This window comes from Amphiura filiformis, chromosome 1, assembly GCF_039555335.1.
Source record: "Amphiura filiformis chromosome 1, Afil_fr2py, whole genome shotgun sequence".
Taxonomy (NCBI): domain Eukaryota; kingdom Metazoa; phylum Echinodermata; class Ophiuroidea; order Amphilepidida; family Amphiuridae; genus Amphiura; species Amphiura filiformis.
Window position 1 is genome coordinate 56,705,505 of NC_092628.1, and position 26,788 is coordinate 56,732,292.

The window sequence follows — 26,788 nt, forward strand, 5'->3', positions numbered from 1 at the left end:
TTCTGCTTTGGGCACCCAACACTATATGTTTTAAGTAATAATTTATACAATAATACTGCCACATATTGCTTCAATGTGGGCTTTCATTTAACCAATTTTCAGATTTTTCAAACTATAATTGTACACAATAATTAGTGCTAAAATGGTCCACCTAATGGCTTCAATTGAGCCTTTATAAGCTTTTATAGTTTGCAAAAGTTTCTCACTTCTGATTTGGACATGTACCCAACACAATATGTTTCTAAAGCATAATAATAGTAAAAACAATATGCACACAAATGGCTTTAATTTGGCCTTCATTTCACCAATTTTCATCTAAAATAGTACCAAAATGGTCCACTAAATGGCTGCAAAATTATTTATATTTGCTACATCAGCCACTGACTGCCCCCCCCTCCACTTTCAAAATCATTCTGCCACCGGTTTTATTTACCTGACTGGGGGACAGACGAATACAAAAAAAAAAAAGACACCATAAAGACTTATGCTCTGAATAGTTTTTGACCATGGTTTATTTCCAAAACATGCTGTAAAAAGTACCCAGATGTGTTGTTACATTTCAAATCACTGCATTAACTCCTACATTCACTCACTAATAAATGGAATGCTATTGTGGTTTAAGAAATTCGCTATGTAAGACCAAATAAAAACAGGTTTGTCGCAGGAGCCAAAACAGTTTGCTTCTTGTTTTTTAGTTTTACGGCTATGCAAAATATGTTGTCTTTTTTATTGCATTTTTGCGCTCCCTTATTAATTTTGTTATCTTAGGACTAACAAAAACACCTCCAAAACCTAATAAAAAAAGAAATGCACTAACAGCTTCATGGCCTCCCGAGACAATCAACAATCTTTGTTGGCCTTACTCCACACAAGATGAGCAAAACAACAAAAAATCATCAAATCAAACTTTATTTTTTTGCACACACACAGATAATGTACACACACCCCCACCTGCAAATGTGGATACCCCTTTCTGTTAAAGATGTAGAATGGGGTACATGTGTATGACACCATGAAATGGAGACATCAATAACAATGTACCATAATCTTCATTTTCCTAGGTACACCCCCTCATGCAGAATGGGGATATTATGTCCCCGTTGTGCTGGTGAAATTCATATTTATTGTGTATTTTCACATTATGCAACAGTGTTAAATACAGAAAGTTGCTAAAAGTAAAAATGCTTTATTACCATCTCTGACCATTTTGCTGACCTCTATAGCCCCACTTTGATATTTTAAGAGCATTAATCAGTGATCTCTAAAATAGGGATATCCCTGTTAGCAGGTGTATACCAAGTTTCACATCGATGTACATACATGCATGACTTACAGTAACATGTATCCCCATTCTACACATTTCACAAATGCAGAAATACACAATTGGAGTTTTATTTGCCTTACAGTGAAAACACACAATTTGATATGTCTTACCCCTAACCCCTGTACCCCAACTGTGGAAATTTCCAGTGCTGTCTAGCAAGCACGGATGACCACTGTTACTGTGTATCTATTCATTGTTACAAAGCAATTTCTTGTGTGTCCATGATTGACAAAAGTGTTTAAACAAAAATATACTCAAACACAAACTGCACCAACAATCTTTTTCTTTCTAGTAAATGCAACTGGCAAATTCAAAATCAAAATGGTTACAAATTGTTTGCTTTGGTTTTTTATCAAAATCTACATTACATTTCTCCCATGACACAGTGCTTTGGTACTGAAAATATTGACACAAATTGCACAAAAATAGCATTGTCAGAATTTCATGTGCTTGGGTGATATCACACAACATTATTTATAACATTAATAAAATTATGACATTGTAAAATGAATGGGAGAAATTACATGTATATGAACAGAATTATAGAAAAGTATGAAAATTATAATTTTGTAAAAGGGCTTATTTCTTCCATACCTTCATGTTCAAGATGTTTATATTTCGGCCATGACTTCAATGAGTAAAAAGTTTATTTGTACCACAACTTCTTGGCAACTCCCACACCCACTAAGCAAGGCATTTGTAAGTTTATACTCCTGATTGTGAGCTATGTAAAAAAATGAAACTACAATAAAAATATTGACAAAATGGTGGAAAATAACTGGGCCATGCTTATGACTCACTGCAACGTGGCAGTATAAAGGTCCGGGTGTCTACATGTATTTGATCCAATCTGATCAGGCCAAAGGTGGCAAGTTGTGAAATTGAGAATCATGTGACAATAGGGAGCAAAAATTTACAAAAACTACCATAAAAGCACATAACTTTGCAACCCAGTATGAGGGATAGGATTTCAGAAAAATATGTCTGTTTTAGGGCTGCTAAGAATACGCGATTGCGTTATTTGCGCATTTTGGCTCCAATTGCGTTTTTGACATTTTTTTTTTTTTTTTTTTTTTTTTTTTTTTTTTAATGATTGCAGTACTTTTTTTTAGGTCAAGGGACTCTCTAAATCCGCAAAATTTTTTTTTTTTTTTATTTTTATTTTTTTTTTTTCTTATTTTTTTTTTTTTTTTCAAATTTTTTTTAATGATGGTTGCACTTGATGTTAGGTCCAGGGACTCTCCAAATCCGCGAAAAAAAATAAAGAATCGCAAAAAAAAAATCGGGGTGCGTTTTTTGGCCTCCAAAATCGCGTATTCTTAGCAGGCCTAGTCTGTTTACTAAGTAAGGGGATGATGAAATTGCATCCTCTGGCCTGTTGGATCAGATCATGTCACATATTGTAAGAAAAGTATTACTTTTTGGGTACAGAAAAATGCTGGGTGCAGAAAAATTTGGACAATTTAAGGAATGTTCCCTTAAAAAAAGAATGAAATTGAGTCAACCATCAACAAAGAAATATCAAACACAATTTCTAGGAAGGAAAAAAATACAGAAGAAATTCACACTTTTTAACCTTACCCCATCAATTGCAAACACTAGGAAAAAAAAATACTAGCATTCAAAAACACTTGGTAAAGAAAATGTACAACATCCTCAATATGATACCCCAGTGCAAATAATTCACACTTGCAATTACATGCTACTGTTGATGTGTTATCGTTGTACAGCTGTTGACTACTGCTTGACAACCAGGTTGCCAGACAGGTTTTCCTTCAGGTAGTTAAATATGTGACTCAGGTTGTACTGCCCTCATCTCTGTTCATAGATTTGTGGTGCCTTGTTTTCAGATGGTGATGGCCTCCTTTATCTATTTTTAGGATCTATCACTCTCTTTGCCAACAATGAATAAAGGAGGCCATCACCATCCAAACACAAATATTTGTTTGCGCCAGTTGTATGTAAAATTCTACAATAATTTGTCAAATAAACAGTCCTGGTGAACATTTTCAATTAGAATCATACCCTCTCTTGATGACTGCTCATATCTACAGGTTCTCAAAGGTTTTATTTACATGCATGGCAGTCTGTCCCTTATTTACAAGCTGTGTGGTCTGTCCCTGTCCACTGTTACTTGTTCTAAAATGTACTTGATTCAGTCCAGATGACATTTGCGCTGCTAATTTTGCTTTTTCACTTTTCAATACCTTAGATGTTATATTTGGTGTACCTGTTGTATCCCCAGCTTTACGTTTCTTCCCCCTTGATTTTGATTTCTCCATTCGTAATGCTGCAATTTCACTGGCTTCAGTGACAACCCCTCTAGACTTGTTACAAGGGTTTGTAAATTGTCTGTATCTTTCACAAGCAATGCATAATCGTGTATTTGTCTTGTAAGGTCTTTCAGTCTTAGGATGAGTCTAAGTCTTGATGGCCTTTGTTGCTGGGATACATCCTGTGGTAATTGTTGTTGTGACTGCACCACAGTTGCGGCTCCTTGTAAATGTTGTTGAGTAGAAAGACTACTCATCTGTTCTAGAGTATTAGCTACCTGCTGTTGCAAAGATGAAGCACTGTCTATTTGTTGGGGTTCAGCAGGTAAATGGCTAATTGGGATTTCTACTTCTTGCAGGTGAGATGGAAGACTGCCATGTTGTTGTTGATCATGTGGCTGCATGGTAAACTGCTGCTGTGTCAAAGTGTTTGCTGCAATTTGTTGAGATTGTTGTACATAAACTTTCTGTTCCTGAACTGCAGTTTGATTATTGGATCTAAACTGGGTTGGAGCTTGACTAGATACTGTTGCTAGTTGACTAGTCGATGTTGAATATGGAGTTGAAACACTTGGTGGTAAAGCAGATGAACTAAACAAAGCCTCTGATTGACTGATTGGATCTGATTGGGTGATTGGCCTTGTAAAAGCTTGGGTCTGTGTAAGAGTTACTACATTATGTGACTGAGTAAAGCTTTGTGATTGCACTCCACTTTGAGCTTGTGAAAGAGTCTCTGCCACTTTTGCCTGGTTACTTGAAATACATACAGGCACTGGTGGCTGTTGTTCCATTCCATTTGAAGTTGTGGAAGAGGTGGTGGTAGTTAAATCTTGCTGAATGTACTGGTTATTAACAGCTACATTCATTAAAGCTACAATCCCTGCACTATCCATATCATCATCCCCAGATGGCATAGTTGTTGATGTTGATGCAACATCAACTCCTAATTCTGACATAAACTGACTGTTCATATCACTGTTGGCTTTACTCAGTTCTTCCTTGTTTTTATATAAAAAGTTTCTGATGTCTGAGAGACTGGGATAGAATCGCCTTCTACTTCGAGGCGGTGGTGCTTTGTCTTTGAAGAGTTCATTTTCAACGAAGGTGATACCAAGTTTTTGTAGAACAGTACATGATCTTACCCCAGCGAGTGCATAACCATGAAGAGCATTAAGTACTCGCTCATCAACTGGTTCTACCTTTGCAGCAAGCTGAAACAAAATTGTAAAAAATAAATATCATATTTCTGGAATTGTTCATCTATATGCGAGTATTGCTTTGAAAAAAATCAAATTGATTAATTCATTTGATGTTATGGATTGATTACATAATTATGATAATGGTACATGTACATGAATTTGGTATGTTTCCTTGAAGCAAACTTTCTCAACTCTTTGGTGTACTTCTATGAAGTGCTCCAAATTGAGATATGGCATGTTTTATAGAAGCTGAGCAAGTTTATTGCTAAATTTGGTTAGGGCTTATGACACTTTGTTCTAAAAAGTTATGTCCACAAGGGTTACCGAGTCATAACTATGCTGCTTGACAACAGTTGGAAGAAGCCATCATTAGCCTGACAAAACTGGTACCAACATTTTGTTCCTCAAAATAGATGCAAATTTCATTTGAAAAAATATAATTATATTTGAACTAGAATACTAACTGAACTGTGGTTGCATTTAACAAACCTCTACTTATGAAATATAATTCACATACTTTTATGGTTGTTTTTAGGTACTAGGTTTAATATTTACAAAAATATATATCAAAATTGACAAGAAGTGAGCAACATTGTCCTTAAATGGTATCTTACCTCACCCATCTCATGGTTTTTATGGTCAGTAATGGCAGCAAACATCACATAATATCGCACCTCTTTCTTTACTCCATTAGGTTCTTTCTGCAAAGCTTCCATCACTGCTTTTGAAGCCATTTTTTTGCCAAATTCTGTCTCCTTACCAGATTGCAACTAAAAAATACATATGAGAAATAAGAAAAACAAATCAAATTTTCAACAAACCACAATGATTTCCTAAACATAATTGATACCACTACCAGATATGTTTATAAAATACAACCTTATTCATGGGCAGCTCCAGAATTTCATGAAAGGGGTGGGGATAAAGTATTCATTCTTTATTTCTTCCTTATTACTTCCTTTTCCTCCTTTTTTCCTTTTATTGGAAATATAAGGGTGTGTGTACCACATCAGGCCTTGCCGTCTAGATTTTTAAGGCGAGTGGTTAATCACTTGCTAGCATGATTCTAGGCGAGTGATCAAATTTTCACAAAATCACTTATAATCAAGTGAGCTTGGGTCTTAAAACAGTATTTATGCTGAAATGCGCGCATAGCGCGCTAAATTTTTGACTTTTTACGCTTGGAGGGGCACAGAATCGGTTAAATGCTGAAATTGCTGATTCGATGGCTGATTTTGGGAGATTCACAGCGAGTGATATTTAGTGTCTATGGCGAGTTGAAAATCGCTCACTAGAAATCGAGCGGGGGCGAGCGGTGGCGAGCGAGAGTAATCGCTCGCCTCAAACGGCAAGGCCTGCCACATTGGATTTGTTCTAAATTGACAAATGAATTGTCACAGAGATTCTCTACTCCACTTCCACACAGAATCTACAATCTTAATCTAAAAATAGCACCTCTATCACCATAAACTCCAACCTCAGGGTCGGGATCAAGTAATTCATGTTGCTGAGCAGCCTGAGCTAGTACATACTAATTTTACTTCTTTCAGTTAATTCTTGTCCCAAAGCTCTTGTAATTTTACAAATCTGTGGTTCATTAAGACCCCGCATGAAACAATTCAAACAAATGAAGACATAATTAGAAGTGAAGAACAGCCATATATTGAGTGTTGAATGCAAGGTACATTACTCTTGCAACCTTCTGGTATTCAACCTATAACATGTATCTTACCTTAAATTCTGGAAATTTGACAACTTTCTTGATGCTGATTTTAGCAGGACAATCTACTTTCTTTAGAGGTGTTTTTCTGGTCCTGGCTTTCCCATACTTCCTTGTACCAGCAGCCTAAAATGAAAAACAAAATAGCAAAGGAAAGGCATATGGGTAGGTTTTCAAACAATAGTTCAAAAGTTCATTAAAAAATATGAATCCAAAATGATAAAAATATGGGGTACAAATGGCCCTTTAGTAACCTCTATTAAATGTTATTTTAGATTTTAAATAAATTTTAAAATTAAGGACACCCATAATGCACCTGAGCAAGTTTGGTTACAATTGGATTTGAATGTTTATGTGAGACTACTTTTTGAATAATCAGTCTGTTTAAAAAAAAAATGTAAGCAATCTTTATTGGCTCCACATATTGGAAATTCCACGTCTCCACCTCCTACGCAAAACATCCTGGCTATGGGTTTGCCTGAGACAATCAGTAACACTGCATAATTACATACTGCAAATGCTTTTTAAGTACATTACCAATTTTTTTTCTGGATTTGTTTCTGGTAACAGAAGTTAAAACAATAGATTTAGCTAGGGTTATTCAACAATAACATGTTTCTAGATACATGCTCAATTGCTCATATTGAGATATTAAACACACAATCAACTTTCATTATGAGAGCATTGAAGCAAATTGACCTACATTTAAATCAATTACATCATTATTTCAAGCCTACCTCTTCTCTCATCCTTGTTTCCATATATTTAACCTTTTGTTTCTTGCATTTATCTGGTCCATGATGACATCTCATAACCAGCTTGCCTGCATAGGAAAATGGAACCCCATCATATGGAACTTTGACTTCATTAGAAGAGTTGAGATACCAGCATAGTCGCCTCACTTGAAGCTCTGAAATGGAAATAACCATAAGGCACAAAGTTAATTAGTTGTCTTACAATTTATATCACAGGTGATCAGGGGTGAAAATAAGGAGTGATGGACCAAGGACTACTTTTACATAAAAATGGCACCTGGTTCAACAAATTTAACTGGGAACCAGGGGCCATTTCCAATCACCAAGGGGCTTATAAAAATAGAGATTTGGTGGATGAGTGTAATTAGCACTAATTGCTTTGAATTTGCTACTTTTGGTTCACTATCCACGGGGGGCAAGTTTTGTGAGAAAAGTGTCCCCTGGTCAACTAAAATTGATATGGAACCAGGGGCCATATCAGAGTTTTTTGAGGGCCAAACGGCTCCTGTCTCCCACTTATTTTCACCCCCGCAGGTGATCAGTAACAGATGAGTTATTACAATCAGTCTGCCAATCATCAATTCAAAAAAGATAATTAGTACTGGGGTTACTCGAGAAATCTAGCTTCGAATTTGCACACAATAGTTACGCATTCGATGCTAAAGAATGTTCCTATTGTTTTTCAGTCGGTCAGCGTTGACACTTTTTGCAACAGATATTATTTAGCTTAAATTTATTCTGTTAATGTTGAAATTTGGACCAAAGTTATTTTGATGAGTCAACTCAACTGTATCTTTTCAGTAAAGACTGCTGTGTAATTTTAGCAACATTTAATGTGATACCCATTACGTGATCGGCTGTGTTTACTTCTGAGCGAATTTGACTAGATTTTGAATGAAATGGTCTCTAGCCTCGAATGTGAAGCTCCTCAGAGCAAATTTGTGGCTAGACTTCTCGAGCAACTTTGGGATTCTGTATGATGTATCCAGTTTCACCCCCCCCCCCGGGTTTCACCTTTCTTCACCAGATGAGAGTCCAGACCTAGATTAGAAAATATTTCTCTAACTAATAACTAAACTAGGACCATGATGTTGCGAGTCTGTAGACAGTGCCAAGTTTTGTTTTTGGTTTGTTTTTTAAGCTTACCGGTTGATGTGAAACCTTTCAGTTTCTGTCCCACAACAAAGTGGGCAATTGTATCTTCTTCATACTGTTTAATAGCTTGGTTCACTTCTTCTTCGGAGCCAAACACCACCAATTTGCCAGCATATTCTGCCATACTTCTTCGTTACTTCGATGCGTCGTTATGCGAAATTCCCTCCAGTGAAATTAACGAGGAAATTCCCTAGAATCTGGAGAATGCAAATTAGTACGAATCTAAAATGGATCTTCGGCAAAGATGGCGATCGGCGGATAACAATCTCTTACACTAATATTCTATTGGCGCATTTATCTTTCTTTCATTGCTTTCTGGAGGTATAAAGCGTTTATTTAAAAACTTGTTAAAGAGGTTATCAGTATTGATGTTGCCAGTCCATCTTTTTAATTGATTGATGGTCATTCCCCTGAAATTTACGGTAGTGAAATACATTGACGATCTATGATTAATACGACTACGAGCTGAGCTGTACTGTACATATTAAAATTGGGGCATTTTGTGATAAAAGTCTAGGGAGCTGAGTGTCCTGATTCGAAACGTGATAGGCCTACCTAGCTAGCTAGTGGGGACTAAATTTGAAAAGTGTACTTTTATCATGTATAAAAACTTTTTTGCCTCGCTTTTCAAACCGTCAGAAACTGCTTTTAACCAGTGTCCTATTCATGGAGTTAAAACTTTTTTCACTCCTTTTTATGTTTAATAGAAAGTTTTTTGACCCCTCACGTAGCGCTCTCCTTCCGTAATTCCTTCACCCTTTCTCCTCCTCCCTTCCTCCTTTCCTTCCAGTTTCATTCTTTCTTACCTTCCTTGAGTTTCTTCATCCATTCTTTCCAAGTCCAGCCTACTGAGTTCATCGTGTTCTTTTTTGTTTCTTTCTTTCTTTCTTTCTTTCTTGTTTTCTTTCTTTCTTTCTTTCTTTCTTTCTTTCTTTCTTTCTTTCTTTCTTTCTTTCTTTCTTTCTTTCTTTCTTTCTTCTTTCTTAGTTCTTTCTTTCTTTCTTTCTTTCTTTCTTTCTTTCTTTCTTTCTCTTTCTTTCTTTCTTTCTTTCTTTCCTTCCTTCCTTCAAATCTTATTTCTTCGTAGTCATGTTTTGTTCATCCTGTCTTTAAATGTCATGACTCGAAGGCGTTAACTTGAAATTGAGATAAAAGCAATAGCTCATAATGAGTGGGTCGTAATAAAATATTATTTCCTTTCTTTCTTTCTTTCTTTTTTCGTTCTTTTTTTTTCAATGTTAATGTTTCTTCCCCCGCTTTTTTTTTTTTTTTTTTTTTTTTTGCTTTATCCATTTTGTATTTTCTCATTTAAAAATTCTGGGTTTTTTCTTTTTCTTCATTCTTTCTTCTTACCTTGTTCTACTCTTATTTCTTTCATTAAATCTTTCTTTATCTCTTCGTTCTTCATATTTTTTCTTTCTTTCTTTGAATTCTTTCTCAATCTTCGTTCTGAGTTTTTTAGCTTTTTATAAGTTATTAGCTTTCGTTCTGTCTTTTCTTTGCCCTTTCTTTTTTCATTAGTCTTTTCTTTTGGAATTTTTCTCTTAGTATTTTCAAAATCCTCTCGTCAAATACGTTTCGCTACTGCACTGTATAGAGAAATTGCATTTTTCATGTCAAATGCCACGGTCCTATTTCATACACGGCTTTCAGCTTCGCATGATGGTCATTTTCACGGTAAAGGGTGTAACTTTTGATTTTTAGGGTCAAAATTTCAAACCACTTAAATATGTTTATGTTTACTGAAATCATGCATAGAAGCAACTTAAATTCCAGTAAAATAATGTTTCAAGGCTTAAACCTTTTGATTTATAATAAAAAATTTGACATTTCCATAACATTTTGGTTAAAATCTAAGAAAAATATATTTTACATAAGCTCAGAAAATTATGAAATGAAAGCTGGAATACATGTGAAATTCCATTCCAAGGTAAGCCAACAGATATAAGTTAAATTTTATACCATGTTTTGCTATGTTTGTAATTGCAGTTTTGAAAATTTTTAACATCAAGTGTCATTTACAATGGAAATTTCCCAACCTTTATATTTTTAAAGTTTTATTTTGAAAAGAACACTGTTGGGATCATCTAAGCTGTTATTTTCTTATATGTATTGAATCAATAATTCTATGCAGAAGATATTGAAGATTTATCACACTTAAATTTTTTCACCCATGGTGTTAACTTGCATGTGAAGCCTCCGAAACAGGCTTTCTTGGGTATCAGTATATTTTTCAAACATTAACCATAATATCAAAAAAAAAATTAATTTATGACATTCTGCACATATCAAGTAACAATTACAATGCAGATATCAATATGAAACACACCAATTTAGATGTGCAAAGATGATAATTAATCTTATTGTTGTTTCGGAGACTTCATTTGTTTCAGAAGCTTCAAGTTTTAACGGAAAGTTTGTATTGGGTCCCATTTTCAAACGGTGATGTATATCTCCACTGTTTAAAAACAAGTGACTTGAGAATCTATTTTGCTACATTTTGATAAATAGATTGGATGAGCTCTTTTATTTATATTTGCACAAGCTAGCTAAACAGTTTGTTTCGGAGCCTTCAAAATTGTAAATCGCCTCTTAAAAAGCTTGCAAGTCGGCCAATGTTTGTTACCTAATTCAAGCTAAGTATTAATCAACTGTTATGAATCAAGAAGAAATAAAGAAATAACAACGAATTATGAACCAAAGCTATACCCACAAAGTTTGTTAACAATTGTTAACGGAAAATGAAGCCTCCGAAACGACAAATATTGAAGTCCGGTTCTCAAAAATACAGGGCTGTTCACACAATTAAAACTAATGTGGCAGTTTTACTGAGCATATGACTAGACTTTCAGCATAAGAAAAATCATACATGAACTAACTGAAAAAAACACAGGGCTTTACAAAAATGTTACTATTTTTTAGTACATCAAAAAGGCCATATTTATGGACATTTTATCCTGCCAAAACTAAACGCAGTAACTCCCAAAGATGATGCTACCCAAGGTAGCTGCTAACTATTATAGATGACTTATGTGGCCAAAAATTGTGGAATTCTGTAGCTTTATTAGACCACTACGGATCAAAGTGTTAAAAATCCAAAGTTACACCCTTTACCGTGAAAATGACCATATATATACTCACATCATAAATGCTATTAACAGGCTATTAACAAAGGTGAACAAAACCGAATTTGATGATTTTCGGAATGAGCAAATCACTAAATAGGCCTTTAAAATGACAAAAACGCCAAAAAATTGACAAATGGGACAAAAACTTTGCCTCTGACACTAAAATCCTTTAGAAGGCCCCTTTCTACCGAAATTCAGCCCGATCATGGGCCAAAATAGTGTAAAATGCGAAATTTTTGCGCGCTACGCTCGCACATAATTTGTAAATATAAAGCCCATTTCCATGATAATGGACAAAAATAGCGTAAAATACCATGGGCAGTGCGAAAAAGATTCTCAGATCATCAGCCCTCGTGACCAATTTTTTTTTCTTCATGGAATGTAATACTCTGACCAAAGTTGCCCCAAATGTGGGGTAACTTTGGTCAGGCTATTTTAACCCTTAGGCCAGGGCACCCTTACAAAATTATTAAAAAATCTTTTTCAACTTCAAGGTGTAGACGGGAACCCTAATGTCATAAAAAAGAGATAATTAGAAATACAGCCTGTCTCAAAAAAAATTGTGCAAGTGAAAAGCGCCCTCTTTGGCAATTAGAACATACCGTTGTGACATAATGCTTACATAAACGTTAAGGGCACAGTCTTAGCTCTCAAATACCGTTTGTTCTGTTCAATTTGCTCTTTTTAATCTCGAGATATGTTTAGTTAACAACGAAAGGGTAAAATCACAATTGTGCCACTTTTACTAGGAATAGGGCTGGTACATGTAAATCAATGATAGCTGATGTTGATGCGTCTAGTGCACTCCCCCTTCGCATTAGACGCATCAACACCAGCGCGCGTGCATTATTTTGTCTAATTTCATTAATTTGTCTAATTTCACGAACTTGTCAAAGTTCATTAACCTATAAGTGTGCAATATTTTCTTTTAACATGTCTTGAATGAGAACAGTATACCATGGTAAAATCATTGACATGCAGATGTATTTAATTTTACAGCAGAATGTGAAATATTTATTTATCGTTTAATTTGTCGTAAGTGGAAAAAGATAACCATTATACCTTTATCATGATAAACAATTATGCATTGTTGTGTAGGCCCCCTAATTGATGCATTCTTTTGATTTCACGAAGGAACTCTTAATAAACTTGATGCTATCATTGGTTTACATGTACAGCCCTCTTCCCTAGTAAAAGTGGCACAATTGTGATTTTACCCTTTCGTTGTTAAGTAAGCATATCTCAAGATTAAAACAAGCAAATTGAACAGACTAAACGGCATTCTATGCCCTTGACGTTGATGTAAGTATTATGTCACAACGGTATTTTCTAATTGTCGCAGAGGGCGCTTTTCACTTGCACAATTTTTTTTGAGACAGGCTGTATAATTGGTTTTGTTTGGAAGCAGTGGTTTAAAAACTCTGAGAAAAGTGCCCAAAGTTACCCCATTTTACGGCATTTCTTTGCCAATAGAGTGGAAAAAAATTGTCTCAGACTAGCATCTTTCAAGAATCTATTGAGAGTCCTGTCCATCGGCGAAGAGGGCTTATCTACCAATTATATAGGCCCACCAAGTAAGGGGCTGTGCAATAATTATCAGCCCCCCCGGGGGGGTAAAATTTCTGAACGGCTCGCCAAAAATCGCTTGCCCCCCCTCTTGGCCCGCCAAAATCGCTTGCCCCCCTCTCGGCCCGCCAAAATTCTTTGCCCCCCCCTTGAACATGCCAAATTTTTGGGATCCCAAATTCCAAACTTTAAATGGTCTAGATGTATGTTGCGAGCGTAGCGAGCAGGAAAATTTGCATATTTAAGCGTTTCCGTACTGTTTTCCTAAGCCTTTTTAGAGCGTTTTATTAAAAGGCGCCCCGTGAATGCGTGCCAAAAATCGCTTGCCCCCCCTCTCGGCTTGCCAAAATTGCTTGCCCCCCCTTTCGGCTCGCCAAAAATTTCTTCCCCCCCCCCCAATTTTACCCTCCCCCAGGGCTCATAATTATTGCACAGCCCCTAAGCATACTAAAACGCGGCTCATGGAAATTCGTAAATTTAGTGGATTATTTTGCTTTGGCAACATCTTATACTACGGGCTCTCTTTACAGTTGTCAAATTTCAATTTGTATTTTTTATTGAACTCTCGTCGTATTTTTATTATTTTTCAGTTGAAGAAGATCCATATGAAGCAAAAATACAATTGAAAAGATGTCTTCCAAAGATGATTTAGAACTAGCAAAAGCTCTGCAGGCAGAATATGACCAGGAGGCGGCTCAGGGACTAGACTCAAATGACGATGTTTTGTTCGATCCTGCATCATTTCAAAGTCCACCAAATCGTCATCTGCAAGTCGCGGGTACTGAATCTATGTCCATCGTAGATCAGCGATGGGAATTACTTGATCCCAGTCCTGATGTTCGATCCATGTTTATGGAGTTCAATGATCGGTATTTTTGGGGTCGTTTGGCAGGTGTCGAAGTCAGATGGAGCCCAAGAATGACACTGTAAGTCATCTACTTGATGATCAAGTTTTTGGGAATTAAATTTTATGATGAAACCGTTCAAAAATCAAACCCAAGGGAATTTGTCTTTAAATACTGGTCCTGAAACTACTTATAAAGAGGTTAAGTTAATCAATAAATAACAGTGAGTTGAACTATTATTATATGGTAATCCCTCAATTCTGTGTAAAAATAAGACACGTATGGATGACAGACAGGAAACTAATTTATAGCCCATTACAAAATTTTACATGTACTCAGTCAAAATAGCAATTTGGCATCATTTACAAAATAATCCATATCTTGAAAAGTTTTGATGCTATTTATTATGGGTGGTGCAATAATTATGTGTACCCCAGGAATTATAGGGGGGCAAAGATTTTTGGCAGGCCAAAGGGGGGAGGGCGGGGCAAGCATTTTTGGCAGGTCGAAGGGGGGGTCAAGTGATTTTGGCAGGTCGAAGGTGTAGGAAAACGTTACTAGGAACACTTTCAAAATTTCCTGCTCGATGCACTCGCAATAATTATGATAAGACAATTTAAGGTTTGAAATTCAGGTTCCCCAAAAATCTTGCATACATGTATGGGGAGAACATCGAAAGGGGGGAGAACATCGAAAGGGGGGGCAAAGGTTTTTTGGCATGTCGAGAATTCACCACCCCGGGGGTACACATAAGTATTTATATAATCATTTTAAAGCTTCTTCATTTGTCTAGTGCTTACATTTATTATTCAAATCATGAAATTTATGTCAAAATTGCAACTTGTTCCAGGTTTTGTCATGGAGCGGGTCACATTTGTGTAAATTGTGTTATTATTGTCCGATCTGATATTACAGGTCAAGTCTGCTCAAATGCAAACACCCCTGCTCTCTCTATTTCGGTCATTATGCTCAAGTTTATAATTGGTATGTCAATTTCTGAGTCATTGTCATCTATGCCTTCATGTACAAAATGTATACAATATAAATTTTATACGGAGTATTGTTTAAGGGGGTACTACACCCCTGTGGTAAATTTGTGACTATTTTTGCATTAAAAAAAAAAAAATAAGAATACACTGGTAACAAAAGTTGTGTATATTATTGGGGCAAGTAATCTAATTACTACACTGAAATTTCAGTGACTCAAGACAAGCGGTTCAGTATATATGATCGGAAATGGGGTACATCCTAGCTGTACCTTATTTCTTATCATAAATAACGAACCGCTTGTCTTGGGTCACTGAAATTCCACTGTAGTAATTGGATTCCTTGCCCCTATAATATACATAACTTTTGTTACCACTGTGTTATTAGTTCTTGAGAAAAATGCAAAAATAGACACAAATTTATCGAGGGGTGTAGTAGGGGAGATTGGGGTTAGTTGAAACATTTTTCACAAAATCGTCTTTTTAACGCAAACCGATTACTTTCAAGAAACACTAACCATATCAGTATAAACATATACATTTGTACATACATGCTACAAATACAGCCTTAAACTTTATTGTACCTGCTTATGATTATTCATATAATCCAATTTGAAAATTTGAAAAAAAAGTAGTTTCAACTAACCCCACCCCTGGGGTAAGTTGAAACATAGGGTGGGGTTAGTTGAAACATGGCTTGTAAAAATTTCAAAACAATTATTATTGTGTTGTTAAGGTTATACTTCCCTTGAAGGCACCATTTAACATAAAATCAGTGTGAAAAAATGAATAAATAAATATGTGGAGTGCGGGTCAATACTTTGGACACAAGGTGACGAGTGTCACCATGGACCAAAATATGAGAAGCCTAAAATATTATAAAATGTACTTTCTGTGTGCACTTTTTGCTTGTATTATTGCTTTTTAATCATATTAAAGCAATATTGAAGAAATGGTAAACATGTTACAAATTTTTAAAAAGTCAAATTTTTAACCATATTTTTCTATGCGATTTTCACGTGTCAACTAACTCCACTTCAAAAGTTTCAACTAACCCCAACTATTTTTACATTTCAAAGTTCATTACACAAAATAAGAAATACAATAAAACTTTTATTGAACATTATTCTGGGACTTACTACTAGTGTTTATGATACTCAAAAAATAATCCCCCGAATCTTCAAACAACATGGAGATAACGCATCTTTTCTGAGGGGTATAAAAATTAGTCAGTAAGTCAAAAAACAGATATTCCTTTCCCAAGCCAACACTGGTGGGGCATCAGTGCTGTTGCTAATTTGGTGGATGACCCTTACTAATACCTATTACTAGGTGCCAGTATTTTACCAAATTAATTTTTTGTGTCAGAAAAAAAAATACAATGTTTCAACTTACCCCGCGTTCCAACTAACCCCAATCTCCCCTACCCCCTTAAATGCATGAGGATCCTAACCTGTAATCAATGTTCATTTTTGATTTTCAGCTGTGCTGGTCTATGCTGTTATGAAGGTCGTGGAGGTTTGTGTTCCATAAGGCTAAGCACCCCATTGCTGAAGCTGAGGCCAAGGAAAGATCTGGTAGAAACTTTGCTGGTAAGTTTAAATTGATGGTGTTTATAATACGTAATTTAAAACAAAAGTAATGAAAAATAACTTGCAATCTATATTATTTTACCCACATTGAACCTCTTGTATCAAATTACATATCCATGCCTGGGACAGTCAAGTACGGTACATGTACACTTGAACACAATAATGTATAAGATCTACATGTAGGGGTTTTTGATTCCTGCAGTTTTAAACTTTTTTTTATGTCGAGCATATCTAGGCATTAACAGCGCTGACGAATCTTCGGCCAGGCACAAGTGACCTGGTGAACGAAGGGGGTCGCCGTAGATAGCTGGTTTGGGCAATTTTTACAGGATAGTCAAGTGTAGCCAATAATTGGGCTTGTTACCCTAATTAGAACAGACTGTAACAAGGTCTTTTATCATGGGTCATCTGCCCCGCCTTTATACCAGATGAGCCACGGGGAGACTGATAAGATTTTGTTTTTTGGTCCTGTGGATGTGGGGAGTTGAACCCGGGACCTCTTGCACCAGAAGCAAAGACCTTAACCAGTGTGCCACGCTGCTCCCGATCAACACCACAGAATTAAAGGAAGAGTGCTCATAATCTCTTCCATAGGTGCTATTACATTTATGTTCATAAAATGCTTTATACTGATTATTACTGTAGTAGAACTAGCACTTGTTCAGTGTGTAGAGCTGTGTGGCAGGCCCTCTCTGACACTGCAAAATCCACCAGTTCTATTACAATGTAGAATCTTCAGTAATTGTTTACTCCAATATCCTTACACTACTCAAATCATTATATTGTTTTCATCATCTTTCAGCATGAAATGATCCATGCCTACTTGTTTGTTACTGATAACAATAAGGTGAGTACATGACATATATTACACTTCATATTTATAATACACCCCTCCTCCATTGTGATAATTTAATTTTTACCAGCTACATATATGTAAACTACTAAGAACAAAATGTCTGCAACCACATTTTTCCAAAGTGCTGTTTTTAGGCCAAATAAAATTGCCGTATTCATTCCAATAAGCGCCCAATTTTTCCCCAATTTTTTCCTAACAGGTGTTTATTAGAGACAAATTTACATACGTTATAAAAGGGTCCTGAGACGTTCCAGGAGCTTTTCTGATGCAGAAAATATATTGCATGTTTACACAGGACTTCTAATCCCCCAGCTATTTCACTGTATCGACGTCTATCCGTCACTTCAACATTAATGGTACCCTTTAGCAAATTGAAAATACCCTGGGTGGGCGCTTATTGGGGCATGGGCGCTTATTGGAATGAATAAGGTAATTGGCCAAACAAAATTAATTGTTTGTCTTATGTCCCATGGGATTCAAAAATGCGTTTTTTTGAAATTTTATTTTGTACAATGCTAATTTTGTGTAGTATTTTATACCTAATCTACAAATATTAATGTACACTGCTTTGCATTTCCTTTTTGATAAACAATTCACACCAGCTATGCCATGCCATAAAACAACACGTCCCCAGTGACCGCTCTGCCCAGAGAAAAAGTATTCTTTTTTTCTTGGGCCATCACACTTTTCAGATGGAAGCAGTTCTCATTTTTAACTTGTGTAATCATTGTGAGATATTAAAGTATGAATTACTAAAAGTAAGTAGAATACAGTACAACACTGCTACACTTTTAAGCAGGTGAGATTGAGGCTTCACCTTTCTGGAATTAAGTTTCACACATCAAATGTGAAACTGGGAGCTCTTTTGTAAATATTCAGTGGATGTATCTGCCTGGATTGGTAAAATATTTACATTACAAAAATGAAATGAAGTAAAATAAACATCTGGGTTTATCATTGATCTGTCAGTAAATTTAAGAAATTGCCAACTCATCAAAACTCAAACTCATCAAAATGCATTGAAACTAAAATGTATCCAAATATTGTATATAGTAAGGCACCTTTTATTTCTTATGGATTTCCACAGGATCATGATGGACATGGACCAGAATTTTGTAAACACATGAAGAGGTTAAATACTGAAACTGGAACCAGCATTTCAGTAAGTAATTGTGATCAACCAACAAGATTATAAAATTGCATACAAAGATCATGGCTTAATTGGATCTTATGTACGGAACACATGTTAAACAAAAAAAGTCTTAAGTACAATTTGAATTGAATAGAAAAGTTTGGAATTAAAATCACATCAATATTGTAAGCTCATCACATTCTGCCTGGAACCGGCAGACTTCATCAGGCAACTGACAAACTAGATAATAGGTCATGTCGGTCAGTTGAGGGTCCACACATTAACCTCATAGATCATGCGCAATAAATGATACTTACTGAGGTGTCTTTGCAATTATTTTGTCTTAATTTGGGCACACTGATTCTAGGGATCATTGTAAAGTCCACCAATGTTACAAAGTATGATTATTGAATGTACAAGTGATACGGATATAGAGTGTATAATATTATAATGTAAGAGATTAGTGTTCGCAAAGTTTTTTTACTTTTCTGAAGCGAAAAAACTTTGTGCCCCTTCATTTGTGCCCCTGCCGAAGATCCCATGTCAATAATGCCAATGTGCGTCGATACTCTTTTGAGGTTTTGCACAGTACCGGAAGAAGAAGAAGAAGAAAGTTGTTTTTTGCCTAGTATTAGTATTTATGAACTGCATCGCGAAAAACATTCCTTTTCTCCGATGAAGGCACCAGCCAAAATGTCTAAATCCTAATGTACAGAACTCTACCCCTGGGAGTTATGATGTATTTTGCAACACTCTCGCGGCGCAATGCATCACAAGTACCGGATACAGGGAAAATGGTCTGTTGAGCCCTAAAATCAAGTAAAAACTCCAAACCCCCTCCCATACACCCCCCCACACTCCCCCCCCCCACACACACCCCGACACATTAAAATATAATGGTGCTAGTAATGGAAAGTCTGCCTGTTTATAAACATTATGAACATTGAATTCATTTTCTCTTGGTCATCACTTTTCAGATCTATCACACATTTCATGATGAGGTAGAAAACTACCGTCAGCACTGGTGGAAATGCAGTGGACCATGCCAGAAGAAACCACCTTACTTTGGTATCGTCAAGCGGGCTATGAATAGAGCGCCCTCTAAGAATGATACCTGGTGGGCAGACCATCAGAGGACATGTGGAGGAACTTATACAAAGATTAAAACACCTGAAGGGTATGGGGAGAAGAAGAAAGGAAGTAAGAGGAAGAATGAAGATGGTGCTGATAGCAGTGAAAATGAGAAAGGTAGGAGCAGAGATAGTCTTCTCTTCAACTAATCGAAAATTTAAACTAAAATATGAGGAGTTTATGCAAAATTCTTTTTATACCAAGATTAATTGTTTAATTCTGTGCCACATATAAGCAAGATTAAGAGGAACCTTTATTATGCCCAGGATAAAAATATATATATGTGTACTACAGAATATGACAAAACAGATTATAATATGAACAATAACCTGAGACAAAAGACCAGTTATTGGATTTATATAATGGTTGACTTTATTTTCCCCAATACCTCCAGACCAGAGTGGGGCAGGTATTACCAGTTTCACTGTCTGGGTAAGGGCTTTTGCTACTGGTCAGGTTGGATCATGTCAGGTTTCAATCTTATATACAGCTAGGAAGTAATTTCAGTCTGAGTAATTTCTAGAAGAGATTTGGCAAAAGGGAATGAAGAAATAAAAAGACTGCTTGCAGTATGGTAGGCGTTATGCTGATCCTGGTTGCGAAGGTCATTTGTGGAATGCCTAGGGTGCTCTTGAGGCAGCAAAGTCCCTGTGTTGTTGTTAAATGGTTTATGGAATGATGTGGGGCCGTAGTGGTCAGCGACAACCTGTTAAGTGTGCTGAGGCTTATGGATCAAGATATTGGCGTTGTGCCTGTGCGTAGCACACTCTAAATCACTGTGCTTTTTTTTTTCTTTTTAAACGTTTCAATTAAGAACACCAAATGTTAATAGATTGTTTGTACTTGAAAGTGTAACTTACAACACATTTGCTATCACTGTCTTAGGTCATTCCTTAAATCAATTAATTATATAGTTTTAAATCTCATACCATAATCAGTCATTGGTTGTCCAATATTGTTTCTATACACTTGTTTGTTTTTTATCCTTTTCCAACATTTATTTATCCAATTTTGTTTCCAAACAGGTGCCAAAAGGCAAGCGACTAATGGGGATGGGGAACCTTTCCCAGGAAAAGGCAAACAGCTTGGTTCAGGTACAGTATCCAAGCCAACCCTTCTACAGATGTGGATCGCTGAGCAAAAATCCAAACAGAAAGATTTTTCTACTTCTACACCAAAAACTAAACCACCTGCAGCACTTGGAGCACCTCCATCATCTAGTCAGTCATCGCAATCAGACACAAATTCCACAGACTCTACGAAACAAACCAAGCCTGAACCAACTCCCCTACAAAAATGGGTTTCTAAAAATTCTGACAGTATCAAAAACGTAGTATCTAAGTCCCCTCCATCTTCCTCTAAGCCTGGTACTTCTCGGTTGAATGGTGATGTGAATAAGAACAAAAAGAAGATTGACCCTTTTGCAAATCCTCATGTAGTAAAGAAGTACGGCAAGGATGCTCCTTGCAAGAAGGACAAACACCAGAGAAAGGGGAGTGGTAAGAGAAAAGAATTGCTAGCTATATTTGATAGTGATTCTGATTCAGATGATGAAGTGTTTAGAAAACCACCACGTCCAAAAAAGAATTTCACAGGAGCGAATACGTCTTCATCAGCTTCACCAGCATCCAGAACTAACAATCAAAACTCTGTCTTCAGTGATTCTAAAACAAAACTTATACCAGGATCATCACCTGAAGTACCAGCTAGAATCAAGATCCAGGGAGGCTATGGCGTTAGTAAGACCACAAACTCAGGATATCCACATCTTCCACCAACAAGACCAACTATGAACAATAGCAAGTTTGAAAACCCATCAGCAAGTAATAGACAAGGATCTCCATTCAGTAACTCTAGCCAGTCTAGTACCTCATCATCCCCTGATTCATATGTTAGACCTAAACCAATATTTTCAGGGTCAAATGTCACCTCACCTAGCAACCAGCACAATCCTGGTAACAGCATACTTATAGTCGGTGGAACATCTGGGAGTGGAAGGCACATTTCTGGTACTACCAGCTTTCCTGGAAGAGGGGCATCTTATACTGGAGGTGGTAATACAGTGGTAGATGTACATAATATGCCAGGTACTGTAACTGGACATGCAGCAGCAACTAGAACAGTACAATGTCCAATCTGTAATATGAGTGTGCCAGAGCTGGACATTAATGCTCATATAGATACGTGTAACCCAGACACTGTAATAGAACATGTAGCAACTAAAACAGTGCCTTGTCCAGTCTGTGCTTTGAATGTGCCAGAGGCAGACATTAATGGTCATTTAGATATGTGCTTGTCAAACATGTAAGAGTATGCAATACACTGATGCCTTACAAATGTGGCATGATCTGACCCACTCTGGCCAATGTCGCACATTTGTGACCGTCCATCACAGTGGCTGTGATGTCTGCGTTTTCGTTTTTTGAGATATTGGACAGGTAAATTCCCCAAAATAACTTTACAATGACATAAACTCCTCAACAAAAGTTTGGAAAGTGTTTTCAAGCATCTGTATCTCAAATTATTTGTGACATATTCATATAGTGTTGCATATCAATGGATAGCTACATGTACAATACTCCGCTTTACAATAACACCCCATTTGAAACAATAACATTTTTCACGGCTGAGTACACGCCTTGTAAATGTAGTGGGATCTCAAAAAGAATTTGCCAAATTGACCGTTATTCTGTGCAGCAAGCTGCAATCCCATATCTTCACAATCTGGGACCTAATGCAATTCTCCAAGATGACACCGCTCGCCCCAAATAGCCACAGTAGTCAACGATTACCTACAGAATATGGTAGTAGAGTCCAAATGGCCTGCCATCAGGCCAGACCCGGTGGCCAGACCAACCCAATTGAACACTTGTGGGACCAACTTGATCGTGCTGTGCATGCCAGAGAAGCCCATATGCAACTGCATTGAATGATCTGCGACAAATCCTTGTTGAAGAATGGAATGCCATTCCATAGTAACGTGGGACCCAGGTTGGTGAGCAGCATGAGGAGAAGGTGCCTGACTATTGTGGCTGCCAATAGTTTTTCCACCCTCTATTGAGGCTAGCATTGTTTGAGCACAGAATAATGGTCAATTTGGCAAATTCTGTTTGAGACCCCACTACATTTACAAGGCATGTACTCAGCAGTGAAAAATGTTATTGTTTCAAATGGGGTGTCATTGTAAAGGGGAGTATTGTAGCTATCCATTGATATGCAACACAATATATGAATATATCACAAATAATTTGAGATACAGATGCTTGATAAAACTTTCCAAACTTTTGTTGAGGAGTTTATTACATGTCCCTGTTGCTTGTTTGCTACATGTAGGTAATAAAACATCAGTAAAAGAGTGGAGAAATCCTCTGTTTTCTACTGTGTTTTGAGAAGTTTAATGAACCACATCTCAAACAAGCCTTGCCGACATAGCAGCCCATTTATAGTGGATGGCCATATTTTGTAATTAAAGATATAAGCAAAATGAAGTAGCAAACAACAACGGACTTAAGCCAAAAAATAGGTTTGTCTCATGTCCCCCGTGCGTATTGTATTTCTGATGGTGAAAACGTTCAACAATTTTATTTCACAGTTTTTATTTTATTTTTAAGAACTGAAGACAAATTGCCATTAGCCAAATATAATGGGACAAAACCGGTGAGTTTTCACCACCCCCACCCAACCCGAACACCTGATTTATTGATAAAATAAAAAAAATATTAGATTTCGAACTCCCATGGGACATGAGACAAATCTTTTTTTTTTCTTTTTGCTTCAAGAAAGCATGAAATATCACCACAAGTATGCTGGAGACATTATAACATTTTATGGGCAATAACACATAGCTCATTTTTCATTTGCTGACCCTGGCCTGAGTGGATTCTGTCAAAAGTGGATTCTGTCAAAATAGTTATGTCTAATTTTATAATATATGTGTGTGTTTTGGTGGGAGCAGGAAGAGTTGCCACCAATAGTTATCAGATGGCTGTTTTTTTCAATAGTTTTATTTCATAAGCATATAGTTATCAAAATACACTCTTTTATGTCCTTCATTGGCTATACTGAATTCCATCATTTAAAGGTAAATTGTTATGGTGGATGAAAAAAATTAGCATGGAAAATCAATTTGGCACTTTTCTCAAAAACTGCCAATTTTTATTCAGAAATCTGCTGTGCTAGTTTCTGCATCAATTCCTTTCTGAAAATGTCACTTTTATGTACTTATCTTCATTACTTAAAGATACAATACAAAAAAATATCTAACATTTCCCATTTAGAGTGATCATGCATGCCCCCTTTAATTTTTGACGAAAACTGCATATTTATGTTCTAAAGACGTTAAAGGAGTGACTGTGTTCTCAAATATTAGAATTAGAAGCTTATATGTGACACGATCAAGGGAAATGAGTCGGAAGTCGCTAATATTGATTATGAGATATTGACAAAGAAAGTGTTAAAATTCCTTTGTTTTATATTGTTTTCAGTGATTGATAAATTGACATAAACTTCACAAAGAAAAGTCGTATCAGCATGGGGTTTTCAGTTTCTGGGAGCTTTAAATATCCTCTTTAGAAACATGGGTAAAACTCATTTTCGCCCAGGGCCGACATGTGACTCATTCCCCTTGATCATGTCACATATTATTTTCATAGGCTTAAATATTCCAAATTTTGGTCAAAATTTAACAAAAAAAAGTCATATTTTTTATCCGTTTTGACCCATATTTTTGGATGATCAACAGAAATTTTTAGAATGCCCTTAATTTAACATGAATAACAAATGAAAGTTGTGACAACAGGTTTATTTTTACGAAACAGCATTTTTTGTAAGTCTTCCCCTACCCCCATTTTGTGTTTCCAGGGAATGTCCCATAAGCTTCTCTGTACAATGTATCACAGAAAAACTTGAGGATTCCAGGTATGTCCTATAATTACTAAAGTAGCCTTTTACAGTGTTGACTGGTTTACTTTAGATATGTGACTTATGATCTATATTTTGCTTCACCCTGAGACGAATATTCGTCTCCGCTTCACCTCAAGTGTGTTAGTGACATCAAGGCTTTTTGGCTGTTTGTACCGCAAGTGTGCTGACAAACCACCTTTTTACACATGTACATACACATGCATGATTAACTTTATGTGCGCTGTTCAATGCTGCAACCAGTAAAATACGCTCCTTGGTCACTAGCAACTTCAAATGAACCAAAGTACAGCAAGTGATTTTAAATGTTAAATTGAAGCAGAGCTTAAAGTTATAAGGAAATATGGACAGCAATCATAGCAAGTATGGGTATGTAATTTTATAGAAATGGTTTAGATGAAAGTATGATTCAATGTTATCTTTTGCCATAAAGAGCTGCAATGTATGTAATTTATTATTGTTTTATCTGTAGAGATAGTAAAAAATATATCCTCCTGTTTACAAAGAACTTGTATCCTCATTTAGAAAAAAATATATAGTCCGTCTGTTTACAAAGAACAAAAACAAATAAAGTTGATTAACTTATGATTATCTGATTTTTTTTCATTAGCTTCAATTGTATTGTGTAGCCCAGTACTGATCAATGTTATGGAGCATTGGTCTCCACCACTTCTCAAAATACTGCAAAACTCGTCTACAAGCATATAGAGTGTTTTTGATGAAAGCAAAATTAATACAACACAGCCGAAAATATGCCAATACAATAGATTGGTCTTACAATAATACTTATTTGTATAAACTTGTATCAGCTATTTATTTGCTCAAACTCCATAATGTTATAATTCTGTCGATGGTCGATGCCTGGATTAATTTAGCTTTCACCAAAAGCACTATATATGCTTGTAGACGATGTTTTACGGTATTTCTCCATACTCTGTGTCAAATTGTGTTGCGATTTGTATTATGGTGTTCTTTATTGCTCTTGGAAAATCTCAAGATTCAGTATGCCATATTTTGAATTCAACATCCCAACCTGATGATGGGTTTCATATACTGTGTTTTACCTCAAGTTTCGTAGTGGTGTCAATGCTTTTTTGAGGTTGCGTCGCAAGCATGTCAACAAACCTCCATCTGTGCAGTTATCTTTACATACATGATTTGATACTGAGACCAGCAAACTACGCACCTATGTCGCTACCGAATTTGAGGCGAAGCACAGTATAGTGTCGGGGTGGGTATGTGGAGTGCAGCTGAGAAACATGCATTTTCAGGCTCTCTGGAATAGGCCCAAAGTTACACAAAACTTGTTTTGGTGTAGAAGTGGGTTTTTTTTCAAAATGTTAAGCCAAGCTCAAGACCCCCTAAGGCCCCGTATCCATAGGCTGTTCCCTTGTGGCGTGCCCTTGTTCCCATGTGACCTGCCACACAGACAACGAACCTTTGCTTTGCTTAGTGGCCGTAGGTTCGTTGTCTGTGTGGCAGGTCACATGAGAACAAGTGAACACGTAACAAGGGCACACGCCACAAGGGAACAGCCTATGGATACGGGGCCTTAAGCAGACAGCACAATTGAGAATTAGAGCCACTTTGTGCGAGTTTTGTTAACTGCAAGTTCAATGGGTTATTCCAATTGAAATCTATGCACCGCAATGGAAGACATCTTCCTCCCAGGGAGTGTGAATTACAAATGATATTACCTTAATTGATGACTCCATTTTAAATCTTCACCCCTGTGCAGGAGATAAGGTTCATTTCTTCCATAGAGGTGTATGGATATCAACTGAATTAGCCCAACGATACTACACAATGACAATGCTGCTGCAGCATGCAAGAACATTGCATGTAATGTGCAATTGTTGGTAGATTTCAGCTCTTATTTATGGTCCAGAACCATAAAAGTGCTAGTGGCACTGTTCACTTTAATACAGCTCAGGTTTTATTCCATAAATGTGTTGATAGAAGTATTTATATTTAAAAAAAATAGATTGCCTAGTGTGATGGTGTACCTGTTGGCAAGTAAAAATCTGATGATCATAGAGTCTTGGTTGAAGCTTACGATTTGTATTTTATTTATTTCCTAGGGTTAGGGGTAGAGATGGAAGTAAATTGAAGTACTATTTTGAGATTATCAATTTTGGATTATAATAATTTACAGCTGCCTTATGAGGTTACTAGGTTAGTAATCTAGATATGGGCTAGTATCACA

General features: G+C 36.4%; 2 protein-coding genes across 2 annotated transcripts; one reads left to right on the top strand and one right to left on the bottom strand.

Moving 5' to 3' along the window:
* Positions 1 to 2,542: 2,542 nt before the first annotated feature.
* LOC140149275 (uncharacterized) lies at positions 2,543 to 8,706 on the bottom strand. The gene is made up of 5 exons (XM_072171539.1): positions 8,418 to 8,706; positions 7,254 to 7,426; positions 6,529 to 6,642; positions 5,411 to 5,566; positions 2,543 to 4,808 (listed from the first exon to the last, which is right to left on the bottom strand). The coding sequence occupies exons 1-5, from the start codon at positions 8,548 to 8,550 to the stop codon at positions 3,540 to 3,542; spliced, it is 1,845 nt and encodes a 614-aa protein (XP_072027640.1). The 5' UTR covers positions 8,551 to 8,706; the 3' UTR covers positions 2,543 to 3,539.
* Positions 8,707 to 13,661: 4,955 nt separating this feature from the next.
* On the top strand, positions 13,662 to 24,541 carry LOC140149284 (uncharacterized). The gene is made up of 6 exons (XM_072171550.1): positions 13,662 to 14,046; positions 16,435 to 16,543; positions 17,346 to 17,390; positions 18,487 to 18,561; positions 19,509 to 19,779; positions 20,688 to 24,541. Exons 1-6 carry the CDS (start codon positions 13,751 to 13,753, stop codon positions 21,968 to 21,970), a joined length of 2,079 nt encoding a protein of 692 aa, XP_072027651.1. The 5' UTR covers positions 13,662 to 13,750; the 3' UTR covers positions 21,971 to 24,541.
* Positions 24,542 to 26,788: the final 2,247 nt, after the last annotated feature.

Coding starts and splice junctions, on each gene's coding strand:
- LOC140149284 (XM_072171550.1), top strand. CDS start 13,751: ATGTCTTCCAAAGATGATTTAGAACTAGCAAAAGCTCTGCAGGCAGAA. Junction 18,562..19,508: donor AAACTGGAACCAGCATTTCA/GTAAGTAATTGT, acceptor ATCACTTTTCAG/ATCTATCACACATTTCATGA. Junction 19,780..20,687: donor TAGCAGTGAAAATGAGAAAG/GTAGGAGCAGAG, acceptor GTTTCCAAACAG/GTGCCAAAAGGCAAGCGACT.
- LOC140149275 (XM_072171539.1), bottom strand. CDS start 8,550: ATGGCAGAATATGCTGGCAAATTGGTGGTGTTTGGCTCCGAAGAAGAA. Junction 6,643..7,253: donor AAACAAGGATGAGAGAAGAG/GTAGGCTTGAAA, acceptor TTTTCATTTTAG/GCTGCTGGTACAAGGAAGTA. Junction 5,567..6,528: donor TCAAATTTCCAGAATTTAAG/GTAAGATACATG, acceptor TGTATTTTTTAG/TTGCAATCTGGTAAGGAGAC.